The sequence below is a fragment of the Zootoca vivipara genome, chromosome 3 (genome assembly GCF_963506605.1).
Source record: "Zootoca vivipara chromosome 3, rZooViv1.1, whole genome shotgun sequence".
In the NCBI taxonomy this organism is placed as follows: Eukaryota; Metazoa; Chordata; class Lepidosauria; order Squamata; family Lacertidae; genus Zootoca; species Zootoca vivipara.
In genome coordinates this window covers 9,223,065-9,248,336 of record NC_083278.1, presented here as the reverse complement: position 1 = coordinate 9,248,336, position 25,272 = coordinate 9,223,065, and the positions used below count along the sequence as shown (strand labels likewise).

Genomic DNA, 25,272 nt, shown 5'->3' with positions numbered 1-25,272 from the left:
GGTCTCCAGCACCTGCTCGGACAAGGATAATAATAATAATAATAATAATAATAATAATAATAATAATAATAATAATAATTTATTATTTATACCCGGCCCATCTGGCTGGGTTTCCCCAGCCACTCTGGGCGGCTTCCAACCGAATATTAAAAACAGTACAGCATCAAACATTAAAAACTTCCCTAAACAGTTGTCTTCTGAAAATAGAATAGTTACTTATTGCCTTGACATCTGCTGGAAGGGCGTTCCACAGGGTGGGTGCCACTACCGAGAAGGCCCTGTCTGGTTCCCTGAAACCTCACTTCTCGCAATGAGGGAACCGCCAGAAGGCCCTCGGTGCTGGATCTCAGTGGGGGGTGGAGACGCTCCTTCAGGTGCCCTTCAAACATTTCCTGTCTCAGCAGAGGAACCAAGTTAAGCTGGCCCTTGTCCATTCTTATTCGCTGTAATTCACCAGGTGCCATAGAAAAGCACTAGACATATCAGGAGATCCAACGCGCCCAGGTCACCGTTTCTTCGAGTTTCTGCCATTGGGGCGGAGATATAGAACAATGCGGGCAAGAATGACCTGTTTCAAGAACAGTTTCTTCTCCAGAGCGATTTTGGCCTTAAATGGAAAGTCTGAACTTTGAAGTCATCTTATTTTACTTGTTATATTGTATCGTATTGCACTGTTTTAATTAGGGGTTTGTAGTAATTTTGGATTATGTGGAATGCTTTTATCTGAGTGGATGTGGTAACTGAGTAATTCTGTTGTTCCCGAAAGGGGACAATGACAATAAAGATTATCTTATATTAATATTTTGCTCCTGGCTCCAGCCTTTCCGTAACAAGGAAGACTAAATGAAACCAAAGCCCCTGTTGCTTTGCTTTCACTAGTGGAGCCCTCATATGAATAGCCTCCTCGACAAAGCACTAAAATCTATGGCAGTTCTGTTTATGATGCATTATTGCTATTATTTATGGCATATTAGTCGCTTTATAAAAAGGAGTGTCTCAAAGTGACACAGCAAAATAACTGTTGTTGTGGGCATCTGTCTGTCTTGAGAGACGATGGTAAAAAAAAAAGAAGGTAAAAGGTAAACGACCCCTGGATGGTTAAATGCAGTCAAAGGTGACTATGGGGTGTGGCACTCATCTCACTTTCAGTCCGCAGACAGTTTTCCTGGGTCATGTGACCAGCATGACTAAGCTGCTTCTGGCAAACGGAAGCCGCCGTTTACCTTCCCTATTTATCTACTTGCCCTTTGACGTGCTTTCAAACTGCTAGGTTGGCAGGAGCTGGGACCGAGCAACGGGAGCTCACCCCGTCACGGGGATTCGAACCGCCGACCTTCTGATCAGCAAGCCCAAGGGACTCAGTGATTTAGACCACAGCGCCACCCACATCCCTAGAGACAGTGGAGTGCGCCTCTAGGGGGGGGTGAAGTCAAACTGCTGAAGAATCACAGCGTCTGCTGTGGCTGCAGAGACTGGTAACTCATAACTGCTGCCTCCCACATGGTTTTTGCTGTGCTAGCAGCACCGATGATCTCTCCAGGGCCCAAGGCTGGGCCAGTGTGTATGGAGGTCCTGGGCTGCCCAGATGACAAGACCCACCCACCCCCCTCAGCCTCGATGCGATTCAAAGGAAAGCAGAGCAGTATGTTTGGCACCAGCTTGACTGTGGCTGGAAGGAGACATAAAAGGCACCATCCAACTGTCAGAGAGCCTCCACTCCAGATTTGTGTAGGGTTTTCTTAGCCTTTTCTTCTCCTGAAGATGTCCTGCAAGGCAGTGGGTGCTGGTTTCTCCTCAGGGTTTATTCCCAAACCCTTTTTCACAATTCTAGTTACAGTTAGGTAGCCGTGTTGGTCTGAGTCGAAACAAAATAAAAAAATTCCTTCAGTAGCACCTTAAAGACCAACTAAGTTTTTATTTTGGTATGAGCTTTCGTGTGCATGCACACTTCATCAGATACAGTACACTGAAACAGAAGTCACCAGACCCTTATGTATATTCAGAGGGTGGGGGTGATGGGAATGGGTGATGGGCTGATAGGAGTGGTAAACCTGTTGATGACTGTTAACGACTGTTAATGACTGCAATTAGCAAGCTTAAAACCATGGAGCCACCTGGAATGAACAGAGACATAGGATTCTTATCTCATTATACATGATCAAGCTTTCCTTAGCACCTCATCCCTTGCTTCCCCCCCCCCCGGCAAGACCAATTGCAGTTATTAACAGTCATCAACAGGTTTACCACTCCAATCAGCCCATCACCCATTCCCATCACCCCCACCCCCACCCTCTGAATATACATAAGGGTCTGGCTACTTCTGTTTCAGTGTATCTGATGAAGTGTGCATGCACACGAAAGCTCATACCAAAATAAAAACTTAGTTGGTCTTTAAGGTGCTACTGAAGGAACCTTTTTCACAAATGAGTGTAGCCACACAGCAGCGAAGCTTTAGGATCAGAGATCACCTTCTCCCAGAAAAATAATATACAGATTATTTTAAAAACAAAAAAACCATGGGCGTTTGAATCCTGCCATTTCCATTTCAGGTGACTCTTCCTAAAGAATCCAGCAGAAGTTTGGTATTCGCCTGAAAATGTGATTGACATTATCTGACAGGAAATGTGTTTTTCCGCCATGTGCACAAACAGTGGGGAACTAGTATCCCTGTCACATTAAGTATGTATTCATTTTAGGCACCAGATTTACCTCCATCCTTGGTGGTGTGCTTGCTCTCGATTTTTTGAGGCTTCTCTGTGTGTGTGACTTACAATCGTACGGACATCTCTGCCATGGTACACCTGTAATGTCCCTGCTCTGCTTTGGGGGAGCTGGCAACTGGATAATATAAATCCAGCCTCTGCACATGAAAGCTGAGAGGGGCTAGCCCCCAGTCCTCACTTTTCCTTGAGCTACTTGTTTCAAAAATTTGTTGAGCTAACATCCTCATTAACCTCTACGGTGGTCTCTTCCGGGGCTGTTTTCTGAGGCGAGGCTTGCCAGATCCTAAACTAGCTATGCAGCCTTTCAACCTGGGGGGTGGGGGTGGGAGGAAAGACCTTCTTTTAGAGGTCTTTTTTTATGTTCAGCAACATCAGACATAATGCCCCAGTGGATGCATTCAAAATAAGATGTTGCCCAACGTCCTTCCCAAACGTCAAACATTGGGAGCAATTATTATTTTATTTATCGCCATCCATTTCAGTAGTTAATTTCACTCTGCAGCATCGCATTTTGCCTCGGCTCTCAGCCTTCAGATATATGGTGCAAATCCAGCAGAATCCACGGGGATTCTGGCTTCTGTGAGCCTGACAATAATGTGAAATGTGTGACAGGTTCCAAATCTGAGATCTCTGCTGGAGGAACAGTGTCACGTCGGGGAATATCCCTCTATAGCACAGTCCCACTTCCTTAATTTTTCACAAGCATTGCTGTATAGCTGTCAGATACAGAGAATGTCATCGCAGGGCTTTTTAATAGCTTATACATTGAACTGCAAGTAAAAAAAAAAGAAAAGGCAAATGTAAGCTGAAACCGTAGAGCTGCAGCCTGTCCCTCCCTCCCTGTTGCCGCTGCAGAGATGGTCAAGACACAGCTACATAAATACCGGCAGATTATATGGGTTTTAATGATACGGCTCCTTCTCCGCAGCTCCAAATGTATGAGAAGTGCAGAGAACTTGCTACAAAAAACTCCCCAAACCTCAAGAGGCTTAAGTACAGAACAGGAATTAACGAAAGATTTTTAAGCCTAGAAATTTCATCATGGCTAGTTGCCCGCTGATAGTCTTTATCCTCCATGCATTTTCCATCCAAGTATACAAGGTGGAAAGATGATAGCAATATCTTTTTTATTTAAAAAAAATTGTATACATTTCACTGATTTTACAATCATTTTGACATTTCGAAACTTGACTTCCTTTGCCCACTTTCTGCGGTTCCTTAAATTTATTTTTAATATCGTCTGCATATCCAAATTAATTCATGTTTTCATCTTCCTTAAATATATGCTTTTATGAAACTCCAGGTTATTACAATAATCCTACCAATGTTTTTATCTGTTTACAATTTTATCTGCAAATATTCAATAAGCCATTTCCATTCCTTTATAAAAAGTTTGTTATCTTGATTTTTTATTCTTCCGGCAAGTTTCGCCATTTCTGCATATTCCATAAGTTTTTGTATCCATTCTTCCTTTGCTGGGACTTCTTCTTTCCATTTTTGGGCAAATAACATTCTTGATGCTGTACACGAATAAGTTTCTATACATTTTAGGTAGTTCTGTCCCTATAATTCCCAAGAGAAAAGCCTCTGGGTTTTTGTTTTTTTTTTACAAATGTTACTTTAAACACCCTTTTCATTTCATTACATATCATTTCCCAGCAAGCCCTGACCTTACTAGCAATCTCACCTACTTTAGGGGGATGTTATTGGGAGTTTATTTACTTATTACAGTTTTAGCCGGACTTTCCTCCACTGGGCTTAGCGTGGGTAATACGAGTTGACCATATTCCTTGCCTTTCAAACTCAGCTGCAGGCAGAGCTTCGCTATTTACCCAGCCCTGCAATATGCTTGCACATTTTTTTAAAAAACGGCTCGAGTGGCAACTAAATCAGAAGTGTGCAACACAAGAGGAGGAAGAGAACTTCTTCTGTCCCCTTGCTCTGGAAGGCGTCAAGAATCGGTGTCTCTACTCCCATAATTCCTGCCCATTTGTCATGGTGGCTGAGGATAGAGTTGGGAGTTCAAACAATCCTTAGGGGTTTCCCACCGGCATCGAGTTGGCCACTGTGAGAATAGGATGCTGGACTAGATGGGCCAATGGGTTGTTCTTATGTCCTTAGCATCATCTGAAAGGCCACAGGTTATCCGCATCTTCTAGTATGCAGGAACTGTTTGAAACGAGGAGCGTGGCCTTTTCTTGTAAGTGGCACCCTGTGTCTGCTGCCAAAAGTCTGACACATTCTGAAGCTCCGATGGTTTACTGCTTCTAATAATCACATACTGTTCTCTAGGGAACATTTCCTGTAAAATCCCTTCATCTCCCCCTCCCCTCCTCCATTAAAGATAAACAACCAAAATGCCACTGGAAAGAAAATCAATGTGTATAATTACTCCTGCTACTTAAATAGCAAGAAGCAAATGTGTGGAATCTGCAAAAAAGTAACAAATATTTCCGAGCCTAAAAAGGAAAGGGGCTATTAGCTGTTGAGCCTTAAAATAACCCGATCGATAAAAAGCCAAGTGCTATCCATTCACTTTTAGGAGGAGGCTGTCCACTTCACCTCCAACTGGCATAAATTTATTTTGGTAGTTGCAGCTTGTACGTTGGGCTTTGCAGCCCAGCACAAATCATATACGTATCCTTTTCGAGGGTCTGGGTGTTTTTCATGCGTTATCGAGCATGTGCATGTGGGGCACATGCTAAAATAGTGAGGGATAAAAAGAGGCAAATGTGCATTCCGAAAGAGTGATTTAGTGGGGGAAAAGATTCACCAGGAAGTCAGAAATGAAAGAGGGTGTCCTGCAATGGGCATATAGCTCTACTAGTGTGATCCTGTGTGTTTACTTGGAAGTAAGCCCCACTGATTTCAAATGGCAAAAGCATGCATAGGATCGCAGCCTAAGTATACACGTCTGCCCCCCCCTGCACATGAAGTGGCCCTGAGAGCTAATGCGTGCACTTCTTGAAATGTATAGCTTGCAGAATTTTAAGACATTTGGGTTTCTCACCCTGCTCAATGTTTGAAGTGGGACTCACAGATCTCACCTTCCGAAGATCTATGCACGTCGAAAGGTCATCCAGAGCCCATCACAGCTGCACGGTTTGAGGAAACGTACACAGGCAATCCATATTTTTTTACAGTTTGGCTTGTGCTGACTGCCTAATTAGGCAAGGGGGAGATCAACGAACCTCAGTAGACAGTGGGAAGATTTTTAAATGGGCAGTTTTCGAGACATACCTTCTCTGCCATGTGTTCTGGTCTTATTGCTTAAGCTACTTCCAGGATTAGTTACTTTTTTACATATTAGCAGGCGGGTACTTCGGCTCACAGCCCTGTTAAATCAGAGACATTTGGATTTTGGAAGCATTTGTTCACCAAAAGATACGAACTAAGTCTGAAACCAACACACTGTGGAGCTGTCTGCAATGCCAGAAATCGCATCATGTCACTGATATGCATACCTATTGGGCAGAGCCAGTGTGGTGTAGTGGTTCGAGTGTCAGACTAGGACCTGGGAGACCAGGGTTCAAATCCCCACACAGCTATGAAGTTCACTGGGTGATTTGAACGCTTTTGAGTTATTGAGGAAAGGAGTAGAGTCGCAGGTGAGATACCACCAGGGCAGAATTGGTTGAGTTGAAGAACGCAGGTAGAACATAAAGGTAAAGGGACCCCTGACCATTAGGTCCAGTCGTGACCGACTCTGGGGTTGCGCGCTCATTATTGGCCGAGGGAGCCGGCGTATAGCTTCCAAGTCATGTGGCCAGCATGACAAAGCTGCTTCTGGCAAACCAGAGCAGCACATGGAAATGCCGTTTACCTTCCCGCTGTAGCGGTTCCTATTTATCTACTTGCATTTTGAGGTGCTTTCGAACTGCTAGGTTGGCAGGAGCTGGGACCAAGCAATGGGAGCTCACCCCACCACAGGGATTCAAACTGCCGACCTTCTGATCAGCAAGCCCTAGGCTCAGTGGTTTAGCCCACAGCGCCACCTGGGTCCCAATGAACATAATGGCATACTAAACAAAATAACAGTAATACAGTGGTACCTCGGAAGTCGAATGGAATCCACTACGGAAGTCCGTTCAACTTCCAAAACGTACGGAAACCAAGGCACGGCTTCCGATTGGCTGCAGGAAGCTTTATCCCCTGAGCAAAGGGGAGGAGAGCCGATCTCCTGCAGCCAATTGGAAGTCGCAGAAGCCCCGTCAGACGTTCGGCTTCCAAAAGAACGTTCGGAAACCGGATCAGTCACTTCCGGGTTTCGATGGTTCGGGAGCCAAAACGTCCAAGTCCCAGGGCGTTTGACAACCAAGGAGGTACTACTGTAATGCCTGAAATGGCACGGGACCGCATTACCACAAGGACTGCCTCTCCCCATATGAACCAACCCACACTCTGCAATCATCATCTGAAGCCCTTCTTTGTGTGCTTCCTCCACGAAAGGTCCGGAGGGTGGCAACATGAGAACATGCCTTCTCGGTGGTGTTGTTGTTATTATTTATTTATATCCCGCCCATCTGGCTGGGTTTCCCCCACCACTCTGGGCTGCTTCCAGCAAATACCAAAATACATTAAAATATCACAGATTAAAAACTTCCCTAAACAGGGCTGCCTGTTTGCGGTGGCTTCCTGTTTGTGAAATGCTCTCCCTAGGGGGGCTTGCCTGGCACCTTCGTTATGGATCTTTAGGTGCCAGGCAAAAGCATTTCTCTTCTCCTTGGCCTTTGGCTAACTAAACAACCGATGGCCTTATAAACTGTGTTGCCGGGGGGGGTGAGGCCTTCTCGGTGGTGGCGCCTGCCCTGTGGAACGCCCTCCCAACAGATGTCAAAGAGGAAAACAACTACCAGACCTTTTAGAAGACATCTGAAGGCAGCCCAGTTCAGGGAGGTTTATTTTTCTGTTGGAAGCCGCCCAGAGTGGCTGGGGAAACCCAGCCAGATGGGCGGGGTATAAATAATAAATTATTATTATTATTATTATTATTATTATCGTTTGTTACCATGTTGTGTATGTAAACCACCCTGTGATTCTTGAACGAAGGGCAGTATAGAAACTTAATTAAGAAGAATTGACAGAGCACATCTTTAAAAGCCACCCCAACCTTCTCCTATAGCTGCACATTGCAGGGCAAGTTCAATAATGGATAAGGTGTCTTTTAAGAGCAACTCATCTGCTTTTACTGATCTTCTTACTCGAGGAACCGCCTGACAAACAGCCAAGGAGGAGCCCTGGGGTTTTCCGCAGAACATAGTTTGAAAAATAGCTAGATGAGTTTTTAGGGAGTAGAACCTTACCATACAATCCACCGTTCTGTTCCCTTTACTCTCGGGATCCAGCTGAAAGATCAAAATTAGTGTTGGACTGGCTGAAGAATGTTTTTTAACAACGGAACTGCCATACGGACAACAACCAGAAAGTTGAAAAAATACACAGGAAAAAGACAGCATCTTGCACATTCTGAGTAAAATCTCTTTTTTTCCACAGGAAGTTGCCTTTTCAAATGAGAAAGAGAGTAGGATACACTCGCCCTCTTAATACTCACATTCTAAAAATATTTCTATTGACGTGACTAAGGCAGAAGACTTGCTCAAACCAACTCCATGCACTGGCGGAACTTCTTTGTAAAAACCATTTCCCCTTCAGAGAGTTGTTTCGAAATGCGTGGGGAATAAGAGAGGCTCTTCTTTTTGCAGATGACGACTGCAGGGACACCTTAAACCCGCTTCTCCTGGCGATTTCCAGAAATAAAACACACCATCAACTGCAAATACCAAGCTAGTCTCCGCTCTGTAATGAGCGTATGGGCTTACTTGCTACCTAAGGGACTGCACAAAGCCAAAAAGGTTTGTTCAATGGTTTATTCTGTGCAACGTCCCAAAATTTACCGGCGAACCTTTGCGTCTCAGCAAGGCTACGGTAAAAGTCTTCAATTCAGCTGCTGGGCCAGGCTATTTATAGAGCTGAGGAGTTCCTTAAAATAGCCGTCATCTTCTCCTTCCTTTTGTTCGTCTGCCACCAGCACTTCGTATTCTTGGCGAAGGAGGCTCAGTGTATGGCTGAGGCTGTGATCTGCTTTGTAGCTGTCCCTGCAGGAAGCTAGCAGCACATGCACGGTCTTCAAAACCTTCTCCCTGGCATCGTGCTCTGGCATCCTCAGGAGGTTAGGAATTATCCCACACCAGCCTTGTTCGACAATGGCTGGGAGCAAGATCACTTGGCTGTACTGCTGGGCTCTCTCCCGGAACTGGTCATCGTCATCCAGCAAGTCCTTGAGCGACAGCTGCAATAAAGTTCCTTAAAATTATTATCCTGCACTTGCATTTATTTCATTTTATTTTGGTAATAACTTTTTATCAATTTTTCAAAAGCTTAACATATATGCTTCAATACATAAATCCGTCTTTTTCCAACTTCCCATCCCATTTTCCGTGGTGTTTTAATTTCTCTTCCTACTCCCACCCCTTCTGCGATGCTGCATTCTCTCGTTCCTTCGGTTGCTCATATTTCAAATCCTGCTCGCGAATTCGTCGTATTATAATATTTCTTTAAACAGTCCGAAAAAGGCTTCATTCATTCATTCATTCATTCATTCATTTCAACCACCTCGGACGCTGCTTCGCTTTGCAAATGTGCTAGCAGTTTTATTACCAGGCCTTTTGCTTTTTCGAAATCCCAATTTGCCAACATCCACAATGTGGATGCCTAGTCTCCCATAGCCCTTAAGGAAAAGGAAAGGAGAAGCTCCTCTAAGGATTGAAATCGACTAGACCAGAAGCTGGTTGCAACCCAGGCTGCATCTAGACACATCAAAGAAGCATTTCAGTTAGACGCATTGTAAACGAGAAATTGGGTTGGCAAAGAATGGAACTCAAAAGCGCCATCTTGTGTCAAAGAGCTATAATGCATATACAACGCATAGAAAGCGCTTTTTCTTTGCCGGTGTAGCTGAGTCCCTAGTCCAATCTATTTCATCCTTCTATTGTTTCCACGAGGAAGCGGCAGCAATTAGGTGTGAAGAAAAAGGAGGAAGCAGGATTTTCCCACACAGGGAGCTCCCCCCAACCCCATAAAACCCCCATTATGCTGTACAATTATCGAGCTCCCCGATAGATCAGGGCTACCGGGGTGGCAGTCAAAGGGGAAATTGCTTTGAATCAATGTGGATGCAGCCAAGAACCTGAGCTCCATCGGCAAGACTCCTGCATTGGCATGGCCGGCTGGCCAGCCATCAGCATGTGCAGTAAAAGGGTTGCTTACAGCACGCTGCTGCGAGACACAAAACTCAGGGGGTTGGGGGTGCTGTATTTTTTTTTAAGCATTCCTGTGCTTTTTTTGTTTTTACTTGGCAGCCTCCTGTGGTAATTGCTATATATGTGCTTCATTAATTAGATCTTAATCACAAGGATCTCCTAACTACTATATTATCATTAAGGAAGATTGCTCTTCTCAACCCATCGAAACAGAGTCAAATCAGCCAAATTATAGGGGAACGCGCCCTGGGAACACGCCATGCTCCCCCGCATCTTGGGATGCGCTAAAGACTTGCTGAGATGCCTCGCTGTAACCTGCACGTTGGGAATAGCCCAACAGAGGCGGCACTCCGCAGTCATGTCTGTAGCAGCTGCAGAATACAGGATGCTAGATAATGAAACGAGCGTGTAACCCAAAAGGCAAGGCGGAAGAGCAGCCCGGCATTCTGCAAAGCCAGGTGGCTGTTCAGACCCGAGAGACTCGAGGTGTGGCGAAAGCGCACTCACTCAGATGCTCTTTGCAAGACTTGCCGACTCTGCCACCCAACCCCACCCTCCTGGCCTTCCCTACTTGCTATATCATGAATTTGATGCACAGGAATGCAAGGCGAAGCTCTACCTCTCTTTCAAATCGGAACCAGTGAAGGGGTGAAGGTCCTGTGTGAGTGCCTGGAGGCGGTTGGAGGATGGATGGCAGCTAACAGATTGAGGTTGAATCCTGACAAGACAGAAGTACTGTTTGGGGGGGGCAGGAGGCGGGTGGGTGTTGGGGCCTTCTCGGTGGTGACGCCCGCCCTGTGGAACGCCCTCCCACCAGATGTCGAGGAAATAAACAACTATCTGCCTTTTAGAAGACATCTGAAGGCAGCCCTGTTTAGGGAAGTTTTTAATGTTTGAAGTTTTATCCTGTTTTTAGTCCTCTGTTGGAAGCTGCCCAGAGCAGCTGGGGAAACCCAGCCAGATGGGCAGGGCATAAATAAAATTATTATTATTATTATTATTATTATTATTATTATTATTATTATTATTATTATTATTATTCCAATGGCTTTTGAGGAAGTAGGGCATGCCCAAGCTCATCTGCAATGGGTTAAACCAGGCATCCCCAGACTTCGGCCCTCCAGATGTTTTGGAGTACAATTCCCATCTTCCCCAAACACTGGTCCTGTTAGCTAGGGATCATGGGAGTTGTAGGCCAAAACATCTGGAGGGCCGTAGTTTGGGGGTGCCTGGGTTAAACAGAGCATAGGCAGGTTCTACTTGAGATGTAGTCTTAATCTCCTTCCATCATCAGCTGAGGAATTGTATGAAACTTCCAGCAGGTAATGTCTGTCACGCAGTAAATTAGGTGTGGGGAACCTTCTGTCCTCCATAAGTCACTGCTCTACAGCTGATCTCCCATTGTTCTGACCTTTGCACCATGCTGGCCGAGGGCGATGTGGGTTGGGGAGTCCAACCTTATATGTGGAGGGCCACAGAGTTCCCCCATCTGGGCACTAAACAAGCCTATGTACGAAAACGTCACACTACTGAGCTCTAGAAAAAGGAAGTATTCAATAAACAGAATAATGCATTCAGAGGACGGCCTCCACTTTGTAACTTGCCGCATCGCAGCATGCCAAACGCAATCATCCACGACTTTTGCAAAGTTTTCCCTTTAAAGAGATTCTGGGTAATGATGAGTCATCTCTACAGAGCAAGATAATTGCCTTTTCCAGAGGAGACACACGAGGTTTGAGCAATCAGATTCGGAGCTGCAACTCTGGAAGACTTAGTTTGAATTTCTGTCTTTGTACGAATTAGCCAGGCAGCGGGAGGCAAGCCACCTTCTCGCAGGGGGGGGCGGTGATAATGCCATAGCTTGCAGGATTCCTGGAAGGGGTGTTAGGTGGATCATTTTGAAAATGGATCAGAGCTGGGGAGAGTCTAGCGAGTTGCCACCTGGTGCTCTTGTGGTGTCAGGTGACTGACAGGTGAGCGGCCACCTGCCAATGGAAGGACGTCACACTTCCTAGGCTCCACCGTTCCAGTTCTACTCCAGTAGTGATGAAAATACAGCTCTCATTCTCTCGCTCTCTCTCTCTCCACCCCCCTGCTAAAAGGAGGGTTTGGATGAATTTCTCCTTCCAGGGACACCTGCCTGGTCCCCACTGCACTCCCGCTGCTGTCCCACGCAACAGCTCCGCTTACCTTTTCCACGACTAAGTCATAGAGAAGCGTCACAATGCGGACGTGCAACATCTCCGTCCCTTTCTCCGTGCAGAGATGCCGAAGTACTTGAAGGCCTCCAAGCTTCAGGAACTGCTGCTGAGCGTAGGGGAACTGCCGAAGCATGGACGACAAAGCAAAGAGAGCCTGGAAACAAAACACAACAATGCAGGGCGTTTGCAACGCTTCCGGTCTGCCAAAAGCTTTCCCGCACAACTCCTCCGGCACGTGCCCCCCCCCGACACCTCCCTTGCGCCGAATAAACAAACTGTCTATATTTTCATCGCGGTTTCACTTTGGGGAATTCGTAGAGCCAGAGTCTGAAGGAACCCACTAAAGAGGTTTTCACTCCGGGACAGGGCCTCATAGATTATAACAACAATCATTTATAAAAAACAATACTTTTCGGTTTCTGAAAATGCACCTGGCACTCCCTACTGGCTTCACAATGTTTTGCGGAGTTTCACAGACCCCCACTCTCTACGCAGACCGAGTAGAAAACAGGCTCTCTTCCTTTGCACAGCTATCTATATCGTCTTCATCGCCAACGCTAGGTTTTTTCTTCCTTCCTTTTCTCTTATTATAAAAAGCTTTCAATAAATTATTATTATTATTATTATTATTATTATTATTATTATTATTATTATTTTACTACAACTACTACTATTAAGACCCAGGTGGCGCTGTGGTTAAACCACTGAGCCTAGGGCTTGCTGATCAGAAGGTCGGCGGTTCGAATCCCTGTGACGGGGGTGAGCTCCCGTTGCTTGGTCCCAGCTCCTGCCAACCTAGCAGTTCGAAAGCACATCAACATGCAAGTAGATAAATAGGAACCGCTACAGCGGGAAGGTAAACGGCGTTTCCATGTGCTGCTCTGGTTTGCCAGAAGCGGCTTTGTCATGCTGGCCACATGACCTGGAAGCTATACGCCAGCTCCCTCAGCCAATAATGCGAGATGAGCGCGCAACCCCAGAATCGGTCACGACTGGACCTAATGGTCAGGGGTCCCTTTACCTTTACCTTTATTACTACTACTGCTACTATTACTATTATTACTACTACTACTAGTTGTTGTTGTTGTAGTAGTACAGTAGTAAAATAAAAGTTCTGCCGCTTCCCACTTTTATGAAGCTACATAGAAAGGGGGGACACTTTTAAAAGCCGGACGAAGCCAAGCAGAAGGAAGGGACTTGGATCAGATGGAAGAGTAGGGAAACTTTAGGGGTTCTGAGCTGCGTAGCATGAGGCTGGGGGTGGGTGGGTGGAGAGACACAGAGCCTTTCCACATGTTTCAATTAGCAGCCATAGGAGAGATCCTAATAAAGCTCTCTGGACAGAATTTTATTTAGACACAATTTCAGGGTGACATTTCCGATGGAAACCGCATACAACCCGAGGACTGTGGAACTCCTCTGGCTCTTCTGCATGCATTATAAAATGTGGAAATGGCACCCTCTGGTTAGAGTCCCAGAAAATCAGAGCTGCCGGCGTGCCCTCGACAGTGAATGTTGAACATCTTCCCGTGCTCTTTCTAGGAAGAAATGAGCACGCAGCATCCTGTCCCCTCCAGTTCAGCTTCTTCCTCTTATTACTTTCTCTCCAGCAATTTAGTGGTTGCTTCTCCTTCCTCCTCCTCCTCCTCCTCCTCCTGTTTATTTAGGCTGCAGCAAAGCCATGCTGTGATGTTTCAATTCCCCATTGCACCGCAAATCGGTGGGAAACAAATCTCAATCATGTACCAGAATTTTGATGGGCGTAAGCACCGCGCTCTGGGTTAAATGCTAATGCAAAGCACAGTCCCGGCGAGGGCTGATCCAATCTTCCTTTTTGTTCAGAGCAGGGATAGGGAGAAATCCTGCGTGGAGGGGGGGGGCAGGTCACGTCAGGTCTGCCAGCTCCTCACTCAAACTGCTGCCTCATAAAAAGGAGCCCCCCTTTGCAGACTACACACAGTAGCTAGCAGCCCCCCCTTTTTTTGGTTTTGCTGGAGGACGTATAACTCATGTAAGACCTACAAATCTGACTCCCTAGCTAGACATCTTGCAACCCTTCCTGGCCACGTCTCGCCCTCTCTTGTGGCCCTTACTACTACTAATAATAATAATATTTATTTATTTATACCCCGCCCTTCCCAGTCAAGACCGGGCTCAGGGTCCACCAAATGCTGTACCACCAAATGTAGATAAGTTGAGCTAATTGAGTTTGAAGGAACAAATAATATCAACACAAGTATAAAAGAAACAATTCAGTTAAAACGTAGATGAATACAATGTTAAAATTCAATTTTAAAATTAAAAATCTACGAATAAGATAAAACCATTATGAAATAAAACCTTAGGGGAGGGTAACCGTGGGGTCAGACTGCGTCAGTCCGAAAGCCAAACGGAACAGCTCTGTCTTGCAGGCCCCACGAAAAGATGTCAAATCCCGCAGGGCCCTAGTCTCCCCTGGGACAGAGCGTTCCACCAGGTCGGGGCCAGTACTGAGAAGGCCCTGGTCCTGGTCGAGGCCAGCCTAACCACCTTGTGACCCGGGATCTCCAATATGATTGTGAAGAGTGAAATAGATTGTGAATCAATAGTGATTCCCCTCTCCCTTTTACAATTCTTCAGAGCTGTTTTCCCACAAAGTCATGTGTTATTCACCCCTTGCTATTTTCTCCAGCTGCTGTGTGTGTGTGTGTGTGTGTTTTGGGGCGAGGAAGGACACAGTCACAGACAATCGGGGGGGCCCTCCTTTCCAGGGCCGCTTGCCTGCACTGGAGGCAGTCGGAAGCGTCAAACCAGAAATACTCTGCACAAGCCGTTTTCCAGGATCTTAGCGTGCGCCGAGGGGCCTGAGACACCTGGATAGGTTAATTGAGCTGGCCTGAAGTCCTCGGGGTTAAAATCCCCGTGCCTTCTCAGGACCCATCAAGGATTAGAGCCAATCCTTTTACAGCAGCCTGTCTCCAAGGCAAGCTTGCGGTAGGATGTGAGCTACGGCTTATTAATGAGCCTTCATACGTAGCTTCTTTAGGGGGCCGCAGAGCAAGTACTTTGCAACTTGGGAGAACCAGTCGGCAGCGAGCGTGGTGTGAATATTTATCTTTATTTGTGTGTTTGTTGCATTTCGACCCTGCCCTTTTCTTCAAGGAGCTCAAGGTGGCATTACATGGTTCTTCGCTTCTTCGTTTAATCTCCCCACAACAACCAGGTGAGGCAGATTAGTTTGAGAGGCAGTGACTGGTGCAAAAGTCACCCAGTGAGTTTCATGGCTGAGGGGGGATTTGAACCCTGGTCTCCCGAGGTCTTAGTCCCACACTCCAACCACTGTAACACATTGGTTCTCGAAGCAATTTGCAGATCAATAATAATAATTTATTATTTATACCCCACCCATCTGGGCGGCTTCCAACAAAATATTAAAATACAGAAATTCATCATGCATTAAAAGCTTCCCTAAACAGGGCTGCCTTGAGCTGCCTTCTAAAGGTCTGGTAATTGTTGTTCCCTTTGACCTCTGGTGGGAGGGCATTCCACAGGGTGGGTGCCACTACCGAGAAGGCCCTCTGCCTGGTTCCCTGCAACTTGGCTTCTCGCAACGAGGGAACTGCCAGAAGGCCCTCGGTGCTGGACCTCAGTGTCTGGGCAGAACTATGGGGGTGGAGATGCTCCTTCAGGTATACTGGGCCGAGGTCATTTAGGGCTTTAAAGGTCAGCACCAACACTTTGAATTGTGCTTGGAAACGTACTGGGAGCCAATGCAGGTCTTTCAGGACCGGTGTTATGTGGTCTCGGCAGCCGCTCCCAGTCACCAGTCTAGCTGCCGCATTCTGCCCTCTAGTGCAGCAAAATGGAGGAGGAGGAGGAGGAGGAGGAGGAGGAGGAGGAGGAGGAGAAGAAGAAGAAGAAGAAGAAGAAGAAGAAGAAGAAGAAGAAGAAGAAGAAGAAGAAGAAGAAGAAGAAGAAGAAGAAGAAGAAGAAGAAATAATTCCAAACACAAACACACACCCCTCTACTGTTTGGATGCTGCTAAGCACTTAAGACGGAGACAAACATTAAAAACAAAACGTAACTTGGGTGGACTGAATGAGGACGTTCTCCACCCTCTGCCTTCCTTCCCTCTAGGAGACGGTTAGAACACTTTATGAGATTAACAATACACTCAGTGTAGCTTTCAGGAACATGCCGTAAATATATTTCTCCAAGTGCAGCTTTATATAAGGGTCTGCATCTAGTGAGGGATTCTCCCCCGGGAAGCATTTCACTGTTACATGAACCTATCCATCAGTCTCTTGTACCTTTTTTTTGTTTCCCTCTGGCAAGCACACACCCAGAGAAACTCGGGGTTCTAAACACAGGTAGAAGGGGGAGACATATCCCAGGGCAGCCTTTGTAAACATCCTTGGCAGCGCAGCCCAGTAGAGCCTCACGAATTAATACAAGGCACTGCCTATTTACTCTGCTGTTGCAAAAGGGTCTCTGAATTAAACGCAGAGGCTTGGGGGTTTATGGGGGAACATTTGTGGCTGGCAACAACAACTGTAACTCTGCTTGATAAGATAAGGGGTAAGTGGATCTCATGCACCAGGGAGTAAATTGATCGCTGAAGAAGCGGCAAAGAACCGACCCTCTCGAGCCCATCGGTCCTGAACATTTAGCCGGGGCATTATCAGGCTTTGCCCCTTACAAGAGCATCCGATATTGGTCACTGCTGGAGGCAGATTACTGAGCTGCATGAAGCAATTATCTCATTCCCTGAATGTCTACTCCGATGTTTGTTAGCCTCCAAAATTCAAGCCTGCCAGTGTCCTGAAAGTCTGTGCCGTACAGGGCAATCTGCCCCGCAGCCCTCTAGAAAACAGACCACGCAGTGAGACACCTTCCCTTTCAAAGGGCCTCAGTTGCAATCACAAAAAGCCAATCCTAGCAAATGGCAACGTAACCCAGGAAAGAGCATGCAATTCCGCTTCCTTTATGATTCCCAGAGAATAGCCATGCTCGAATGAAAGACCCTTGCACATGATGGCTATATATTGACTCCAGTTAAGGGAGGCAGCATGCCCTTCCTACATTCTTATGAAATGCTGTACTTTCAAGCAAATTGTAGAGTTGAAAGAGACCCCGAGAATCTTCTATGCAGCTGTTCCCATACAAGGATCAAACCTGTGTAGCCTTGGCATCATCAGCTCCATGCTCTAACCAACTGAGCTACGTTCAGAGGGCACATGTTTGAACCCTTCTGATCGCCGTCAAAATTTATTTGAACAGATTAGGTGCCCAGTTTTGCCAATAGGAGGTGGAACCTAGATATACTTGCTTTTCCTTATCTTGGGATCCTATTAAGATTACAGGACAGAGGTAAAGGTAAAGGTAAAGGGACCCCTGACCATTAGGTCCAGTCGTGACCGACTCTGGGGTTGCGTGCTCATCTCGCATTATTGGCCGAGGGAGCCGGCGTATAACTTCCAGGTCATGTGGCCAGCATGACAAAGCCGCTTCTGGCAAACCAGAGCAGCACATGGAAACGCTGTTTACCTTCCTGCTGTAGCGGTTCCTATTTATCTACTTGCATTTTGACGTGCTTTTGAACTGCTAGGTTGGCAGGAGCTGGGACCAAGCAACGGGAGCTCACCCCGTCGCAGGGATTCGAACCGCCGACCTTCTGATCAGCAAGCCTTAGGCTCAGTGGTTTAACCCACAGCGCCACCTGGGTCCCTTACAGGACAGAGGAGAACCCGACAAAAAGTATGTGGAAGGGGGAACATGTTAATGTGGCCTCTAGTATATCTCTAGGCCTCACATACTCCCATCTCACTGTTTCCTGCTCTCTCAAAGCTAATTTTATTTCAAAATACAGCATTGGAGCTCTGGGGCATGCTTTAGACTGTAACTGACTGAGAATTTGGTTCATGAAGGCATAGGACGCACTTTTTCCCCAGATCCCACAAGGAGAAAAATGTGCTCGGACCTACACACGTGATGTACCAAAGATGGCAGAGGATAACCGACTTCCTGAGCAAATTTGCAATCCTGATAGGTTGCAAATACTGTAGTCCTGCAAAAACCATCTTCTACACACACCCAACACTGAACTATTTCAGCACGAAAACATATATAATATAGTATTTTCCCTCCATGGTGTCATTTTCAATCTAACATAGACCGGGAACCACTGGGACAGATGCCTCTCTAAGTGGTCAGATACTATAGCTGTGCTAAAGCACTTCAGATAACCGGCCCTCTCAAATTAAATGAGATTATCAAGTCTGGACATGACTAGGTCTGGCTGTTGCAGGAGGAAGATTGCAGCCTAAGGAGGTAAACTTAGCTGTCCATTGAAGGGTTGCAACCCTTTTTAATTTGAGGGGTGACTCTTGTTCAATGCACTGGCCTGATATGTTTGCACAATCTAGCCTTAGGTCTACATACGTCCACCAACAGAGGTCTACAGGCGTTCTCGTACAAAATGCAATTATCCAAGCCGCTCCTGAAAGACAGCCAAGCACATATTGCTCTCCCCTTACCTTTTTCTTCACAGCGAGGGGCTGATCTGTGGCCAAAATTACCAGCAGTTTCTGCAAAGCGCCCCCCTCAATCGCAGCGACTTGTATTTTGGGGTTGCTGGGAAGAGAAATGGAACTCATTAGGCTCAGAGATACTTCAGTGTCCTGTAAATTTTGCTGCAATCTGACTTCTACAAGAGACAATTGCGAGGCAGGTTACTCTGAGAAAGATACTGCAAGGTTTTAAACGAAGCCCTTGAGTCCTATTGCTATCACTCGAAAGGGTCCATGTTTATTTTGCCTCGGAAGGCGCCACCTGCTGATATGAACTGAAAATGCAAGCAGCTCTAGTTCATTTTCCACACAGTATATATTTACCTGTGTGAAATACACACGTTTGCAGAAATAAACAGGAACCCCCAAGCGAAAACAACAAAGTTGCATACTCAGTAGTCTTGCCTTAATAGGATTTCATCAGACAATTTGGTCGTCTTAGCATTACAGTGCAAGAAAGACGTTCTTCGTGTTAGTATTTTTATTAAAGATTTCCTTGGTTTACAAAAGTCTGCTAGGTTATTTTAAATGTCAAAATAAGAGGTGCCACACTCAGTATCAAATTTGCTCTTGCTGGAAGTCAGATCATGCAAGAACCCCATTTGTTTGTTTGTTTGTTTGTTGCATTTATGCCCACTTCCTCCTCCATCTAGGTGATGTACCACATGGTGTTCCCCTCTCCTCGTTTAATCCCGACAACCCTGTGAGGTAGGTCAGGTGCTGAGAGTCAGTGACTGCTCCAAGGTCACGCAGGGACCTTCATGGAGGGATCTGAACCTTCATCACCAAGGTACCAGATTGACACTCTAACCACTATGCCACGGTACCTCAGAAAGCTTCTGCTCTGAGCAACGGCCTTGGCAGCTTGGGGGTTTGGGTTTGGGCAAACAGGGTGAGGCGATGCCAGGCTTCAACGGTAGCTGGGTAGCTCCATGGAGAGCTTAAGGCTGGAGACTCTAAGGCAGACATGGCCAAACTTGGCCCTCCAGGTGTTTTGGGACTACAATTCCCATCATCCCTAGCTAACAGGACCAGTGGTCGGGAATGGTGGGAACAAAAATATACAAAAATATACTGAAACAGAACTTCTGTTCAGTGTATCTGACGAAGTGTGCATGCACACGAAAGCTCATACCAAAATAAAAACTTAGCTGGTCTTTAAGGTGCTACTGAAGGAATTTTTTTATTTTGGTTCGACTCAGACCAACACAGCTACCTACCTGTAACTAATTTTTTATTATTATTATTATTATTATTATTATTATTATTATTATTATTATTATTATTATTCCAGTTCTTATCAAGGCGAAAGGCTTTGGTAGAAAGAGGCATCTGAAAAAATGGAAGCAGGAAGGAAACAAGCCTTTTAATGTAAGCAAGAAGTGCCAGCTACCGCATGAGCTCAATGCTGCAACGCGAGAAACATTTCGGGACCGTAAGCGGCCGGTGGATGTTGGAAAACCACTGTATAATTGAGCATTGCAAGTGGAAGTGAAATATGACCAGCATAAGTTGAACCAGTGGAAATGAGATGTAGGCCATAAGGGGCACTTGGGCTGAGCCTTTTAAGTGTCACAGCAACTTGTTCATAAAACACTCTGCCACAGATTGCTGCTTCTCCCAGCACTCTCCCCGCCCGCCCGCCCCGTTTTATTTTTACAGATTATTCCATTCATCTGCTCACTTAAATGTCACATCTGTTCCTTAATATTTTTAATTCAAGCTCATTTTCCACCTCTCCTTGGCTCTTCTGTTTCGATTAACTTGACGATTTATTTAAACACTTATTATCCGGAGCTGCGTAATCTTATTCTCGGATCAGTCTTTCAGCTCGAAGGGAATAGGTGCTTCCCTCCACAAAAGTCAAGGTGCAACCAGTCATATGCAGTTTCCCTCGAGGACTGAGGGAAAAGAAATGGGCTGAATCCTCTGGGGATCAGTTGGCACTGCAATTCTTCCTTATCACACGACTTTTAGACTTCGCCTTTATTCCACGGACCTGTTTTGCTTCATCAGGACTGCAGCAGCAGTGTGAGCCTTCAGATCATGCAAAACTACCCATCTCTAGAAAATCCAGGACCCTTCCAAAGTCATGATCGGAGTAGATCCATTGAAATCGACAGGCTTAAGTTACTTGTGCAATGGATTTCAATGGGTCTACTCAGAGCATGACTAGCAGCGGCTATCACCCCCCATGTTATGTGCTTAATTTGCCTATTGGAAAAGTGCCTTTCACAACCCTCAGACTCAACTGGGTCCACTGGGAACCATTTGAAACAGAAGTAGCATGATTTTCAATAAGCATGTTGCCGTTTGTTACAGAGCAGGGAATTTCCTTCTTAATCGAGCCAACTAAAGTGCTCCTGACCTGGACCGTAATGTATGGCAGAGAAACAAAACACCCTACCTGGTGATTTCACAACTGGTCCATGTGTCAGGATTAGACCGACAGATACTGCTATTTAACTGTCAAATTGGAATAGGTTTAGGAGAGATGACATCACATCCAAAAAAGGTATTGAATTTGTTCCCCTCCCTGTAACCTCTTGCCAGTGATATTATACATATGGTCTTTTATCTATGAAACACTTGATCCATATAAATGCACTCAACTGCATGAATATTTAAGTCTCCTTCGCACAATCAGACAAAACACGCCCCAGCTCAATTCTATCCTTCGCACAATGTACTTGCAACCCTGACTCAACAACTATCATTTTCATGATGTTCTGTATTGAAGGAGCGTCTCCACCCCCATCGTTCTGCCTGGACACTGAGGTCCAGTACCGAGGGCCTTCTGGCGGTTCCCTCGTTGCGAGAAGCCAAGTTGCAGGGAACCAGGCAGAGGGCCTTCTCGGTGGTGGCGCCTGCCCTGTGGAACGCCCTCCCAACAGATGTCAAAGAGGAAAACAACTACCAGACTTTTAGAAGACATCTGAAGGCAGCCCTGTTCAGGGAGGCTTTTAATGTTTAATAGATTATTTTATTTCATTTTTCTGTTGTAAGCCGCCCAGAGTGGCTGGGGAAACCCAGCCAGATGGGCGGGGTATAAATAATAAATTATTATTATTATTATTATGTTTTTAACGTGTTATCCTACTAGCACTCAGAAATGCCAACAGGATTTCTTGGTCCCAGTATACTGTCTGGGAATCAGGCCCTCACCCCAAATCAATCTATTGACAAGATCTGCTGCTTATGTAAATATATATTAACTTAACTCTAGCCTGCTTCACAGGGTTTTTGCAAATATAAAAGGGGGAGAATCATGTACATAACCGTGTGCTCCTAGGTGGAAAATATACAAATATATGTTGCACAGTATAGATACAGACACAACACTCTGCCAACCTTGAGAAACAAAAATTAATCCTTGCGTAAAAGCACAGTCAAATAGGAATTTTAATGATAGGATTTATTATTATTTGCTGCTTTGGGAGGGCACCCTTCTAAGTCCCAGTTGTGGGTGGTCAACATTCCTTCCTCTGACTGCTAAGCAACCGTGATTAAGCATCCTTCGCAATGGTGCTGCCTGCTGAGCCAACACCTTAAAGCTGCCTCTGTGTTTTGTTTTATAACTTTCTTTAGGAGTGTCTGATTGACTTTTTTTTTTAAAAAAAGAAAGCTAAGTGTATGGGGTCCCTGCTAGCTTGGGGCCTGGTACATGTGCACCCCCTCTTTAGCCCCCATCGGCAGCCCTGCTAGCACTTAACTGTTGGAGGTATGCCCAGGAGGGGGGGGCAAGTGCTGGTGTTGCTATTTGTATTTGATCGATTTAAGCCGATTTTTCTTAAGAGCTGGCCCAGCACAGGAGAGGGTTCCCCACCCCTGCTCTGTTGTCTATTTAAAAAGTTGGAAACATGCACAGAATACTGCAAGTGGCACTACAAACCCCATCACCCCTCACTGCTGGTCTTGCCAGCGAGGGATGGTGAGAGTTGTAGTCCAAACTAGAGCCAGAGACTCTAGTTTGGGAATCACTGGATTAGAATCATAGAGCTGGAAGAGACCACAAGGGCCACCCAGTCCAACCCCCTGCCAAGCAGGAAACACCATCAAAGCATTCTTGACAGATGGCTGTCAAGCCGCTGCTTAAAGACCTCCAAAGAAGGAGACTCCACCACACTCCTTGGCAGCAAATTCCACTGTTGAACAGCTCTTACTGTCAGGAAGTTCTGCCTAATGTTTAGGTGGAAGCTTCTTTCTTGTAGTTTGAATCCATTGCTCCGTGTCCACTTCTCTGGAGCAGCAGAAAACAACCTTTCACCCTCCCCACCCCAGCCTCCCCGGCTGCAGCATCAAACTTGAACAATGCCCCCCTCCTACCGCTGCAGCAAACCCGCCACCCCAACTCAACAACGGCGAGCCTCTAGGCAGGCGACCTACTCTGCTATTCACCTCAGGTCTTCCTCCCCATCTCAACACGCATTTTGAGTGATTATTATACCTCCTTCCCAGAAAACCTCCAGCCTTGAGACACCGCCTGCATTCATTTCTACCCAAAGACTACCATAACACGAGTTTTACAAATGTGCTTTAGAAATGAAATACTGCCGACATTTTCCGGCCTTGGAATCGTTTTGTGAATGGGGTAATAATGAGCGTGTTTGATTGAATGTAGAGGAAGCGGGAGGGGGGGGTTATGGCTCTTATGAGTATAGCAGGACAGCCAGCTGAGCTCAGCATGCAATTGCTCCTTCTCCCTCTTCCCCGCACCCCCCCCCCCGCAAGGTGTGATGCGGCTTGTTTGCAAAGTAGTTCCTTTTGTTCTCCGCCAAGCATGACTCTCTTCTGGTACGGAGGCCTGCCCTCGGCAACTGTTGCCATGGTTTTTACACTTCAGAGCATTGGCAGCTGTTATTTGCGTGGCAGCGGCTGTGAAAAATGGTCAAGGAAGCCAGGAGCCCCCATGATTTCTCGCGTTGGATCCTGCAGCCTCCTCCTGATCCGCCCCAGATTAAAAGTTGCACCGCAGAAAAGTCGGTTCGATGTGCACAGGGGAGTCGGCGTTTCCTAAGAGGGAAGGGAAGCCTTTTGCCCGAAAGGAATGCATATTGGAAGCAATCCTTTTCAGGGGAAACCCACCTTTTGGACCATCCACCACCGGGGGGTGGGGGGGTCACAATAGGGCACAGCACTAAAACTGACGAATACCATTTCAAGGTACAGGAAGTAGTTTCATATAGCGTCTGCATGGCAATTCTCCCCTCCCAATATATACAATGCTATTTTTCTAGCAAAAGAGGTGCCGGAACTCACCATGAGCACCTCCCTTGTTCTCTTAGAATAGGCACTGTGGTCTAAACCCTGAGCCTCTTGGGCTTGCCAATGGGAAGGTTGGCGGTTCGAATCCCCACGACGGGGATTTTTACCTTTTACCTTTCTTAGAATGGCAATGGCGCCCACCAGAGAGGCGCCGGAATTATCTGAGAAAATGGCTCAGGGTTCACAAGAGACCCATTAAAACATGACTCCGTGCCAGCCTCAAATGGGAGGGGGTAGAAAGTGAAGAGAAACCAGGCCAGGCCAAGCTAAATGCCTTAGCAGCCCCGAAGCGGTCTCCCCAGGACGCAAGCCTGGGCAGTGTGCAGTGCTTTTTTTCTTTAAAAAAATGTTTTGGGGTACTCTCATTTTGACTCAAGAAAATCACCATTTTATAGTTCCAATCGGGGGAAATAAATACAGTAAATGGACGGAATTTACTGTATTTGAAATACTGCCCCTCAACATAGCTGCCAAGTCTCCCGTATTCCCCGGGAAACCCCCATTTTTCCAGCCGTTTCCCGCTGGCAGACCGGATTTTTTTAAAAAAAACGTAAATCCCCTGGATTCTTACCAGCCCGGGGAGGCTCCTTCTGCGCATGTCTGGAGTCTCTGGACATGCGCAGAAGCGATTTCTGGCGCTGCGGCCATTTTGGAAATGGGAAGAGCATGCGTAGAAGCAACTTCCGGTGTCACTCTGCCCTGTTCCAAAATGGCTGCAGCGCGACTTCCGGTTCTGCGCAGCTGCCGATCCCGGATTTTTCAATCTGGAAGTTGGCACCTATGCCCCTCAATGAGACAAAACTTTCATCAGTAAAACACCACACATCCACATTCCACACTGCTTCACACATTAAATGCTCGCTTCCGTCTGGGACTCGGGAAACACCGGGAAAGGAAAGGAAGCCACCATTGGGGGTAGCAATGGAACTAACGATTCACCATGCTAGAGAAGAAACTATTTTTTTATTTTAAAAAAATTAGTTTCTTCTCCCGTTAGATTCGCAAAATGTTTCGGGGCATGTTGTCCGAAGGAAAGCTGACCAGGACGTTTGGCACCGACTTGGCTGCAGGATTTGTCGGAATGAAGGGACTTAGGAACTCCACTCCAGACTTGGAAGGAGTTGTCTCATCCTCTCAATCCACCAGAGCCTGTCTTCACATGCAAGGGAAGCCCCTAACTGAGTGTTTCCCAACCTTGTGCCTCCAGCTGTTTTTGGACTACAACTCCCATCATCCCTAGCTAGCAAGACCAGTGGTCAGGAATGATGGGAATTGT

The 25,272-nt window shown here is 46.2% G+C and overlaps 1 protein-coding gene across 2 annotated transcripts in view; it reads right to left on the bottom strand.

The window, feature by feature from the left end:
• Window positions 1–3,196: 3,196 nt before the first annotated feature.
• The window catches only part of SIL1 (SIL1 nucleotide exchange factor), a 46,705-nt gene continuing 24,629 nt past the window's right edge, over window positions 3,197–25,272 (bottom strand). For both annotated transcript variants that reach the window (XM_035110174.2, XM_035110172.2), the window contains 3 exons: window positions 18,699–18,795; window positions 12,173–12,337; window positions 3,197–9,012 (listed from right to left, as the gene is read on the bottom strand). In XM_035110174.2, the coding sequence (XP_034966065.1) occupies window positions 8,659–9,012; window positions 12,173–12,337; window positions 18,699–18,795 (616 nt within the window). In that variant the 3' untranslated portion in view covers window positions 3,197–8,658. The remainder of the gene's footprint in view (window positions 9,013–12,172; window positions 12,338–18,698; window positions 18,796–25,272) is intronic.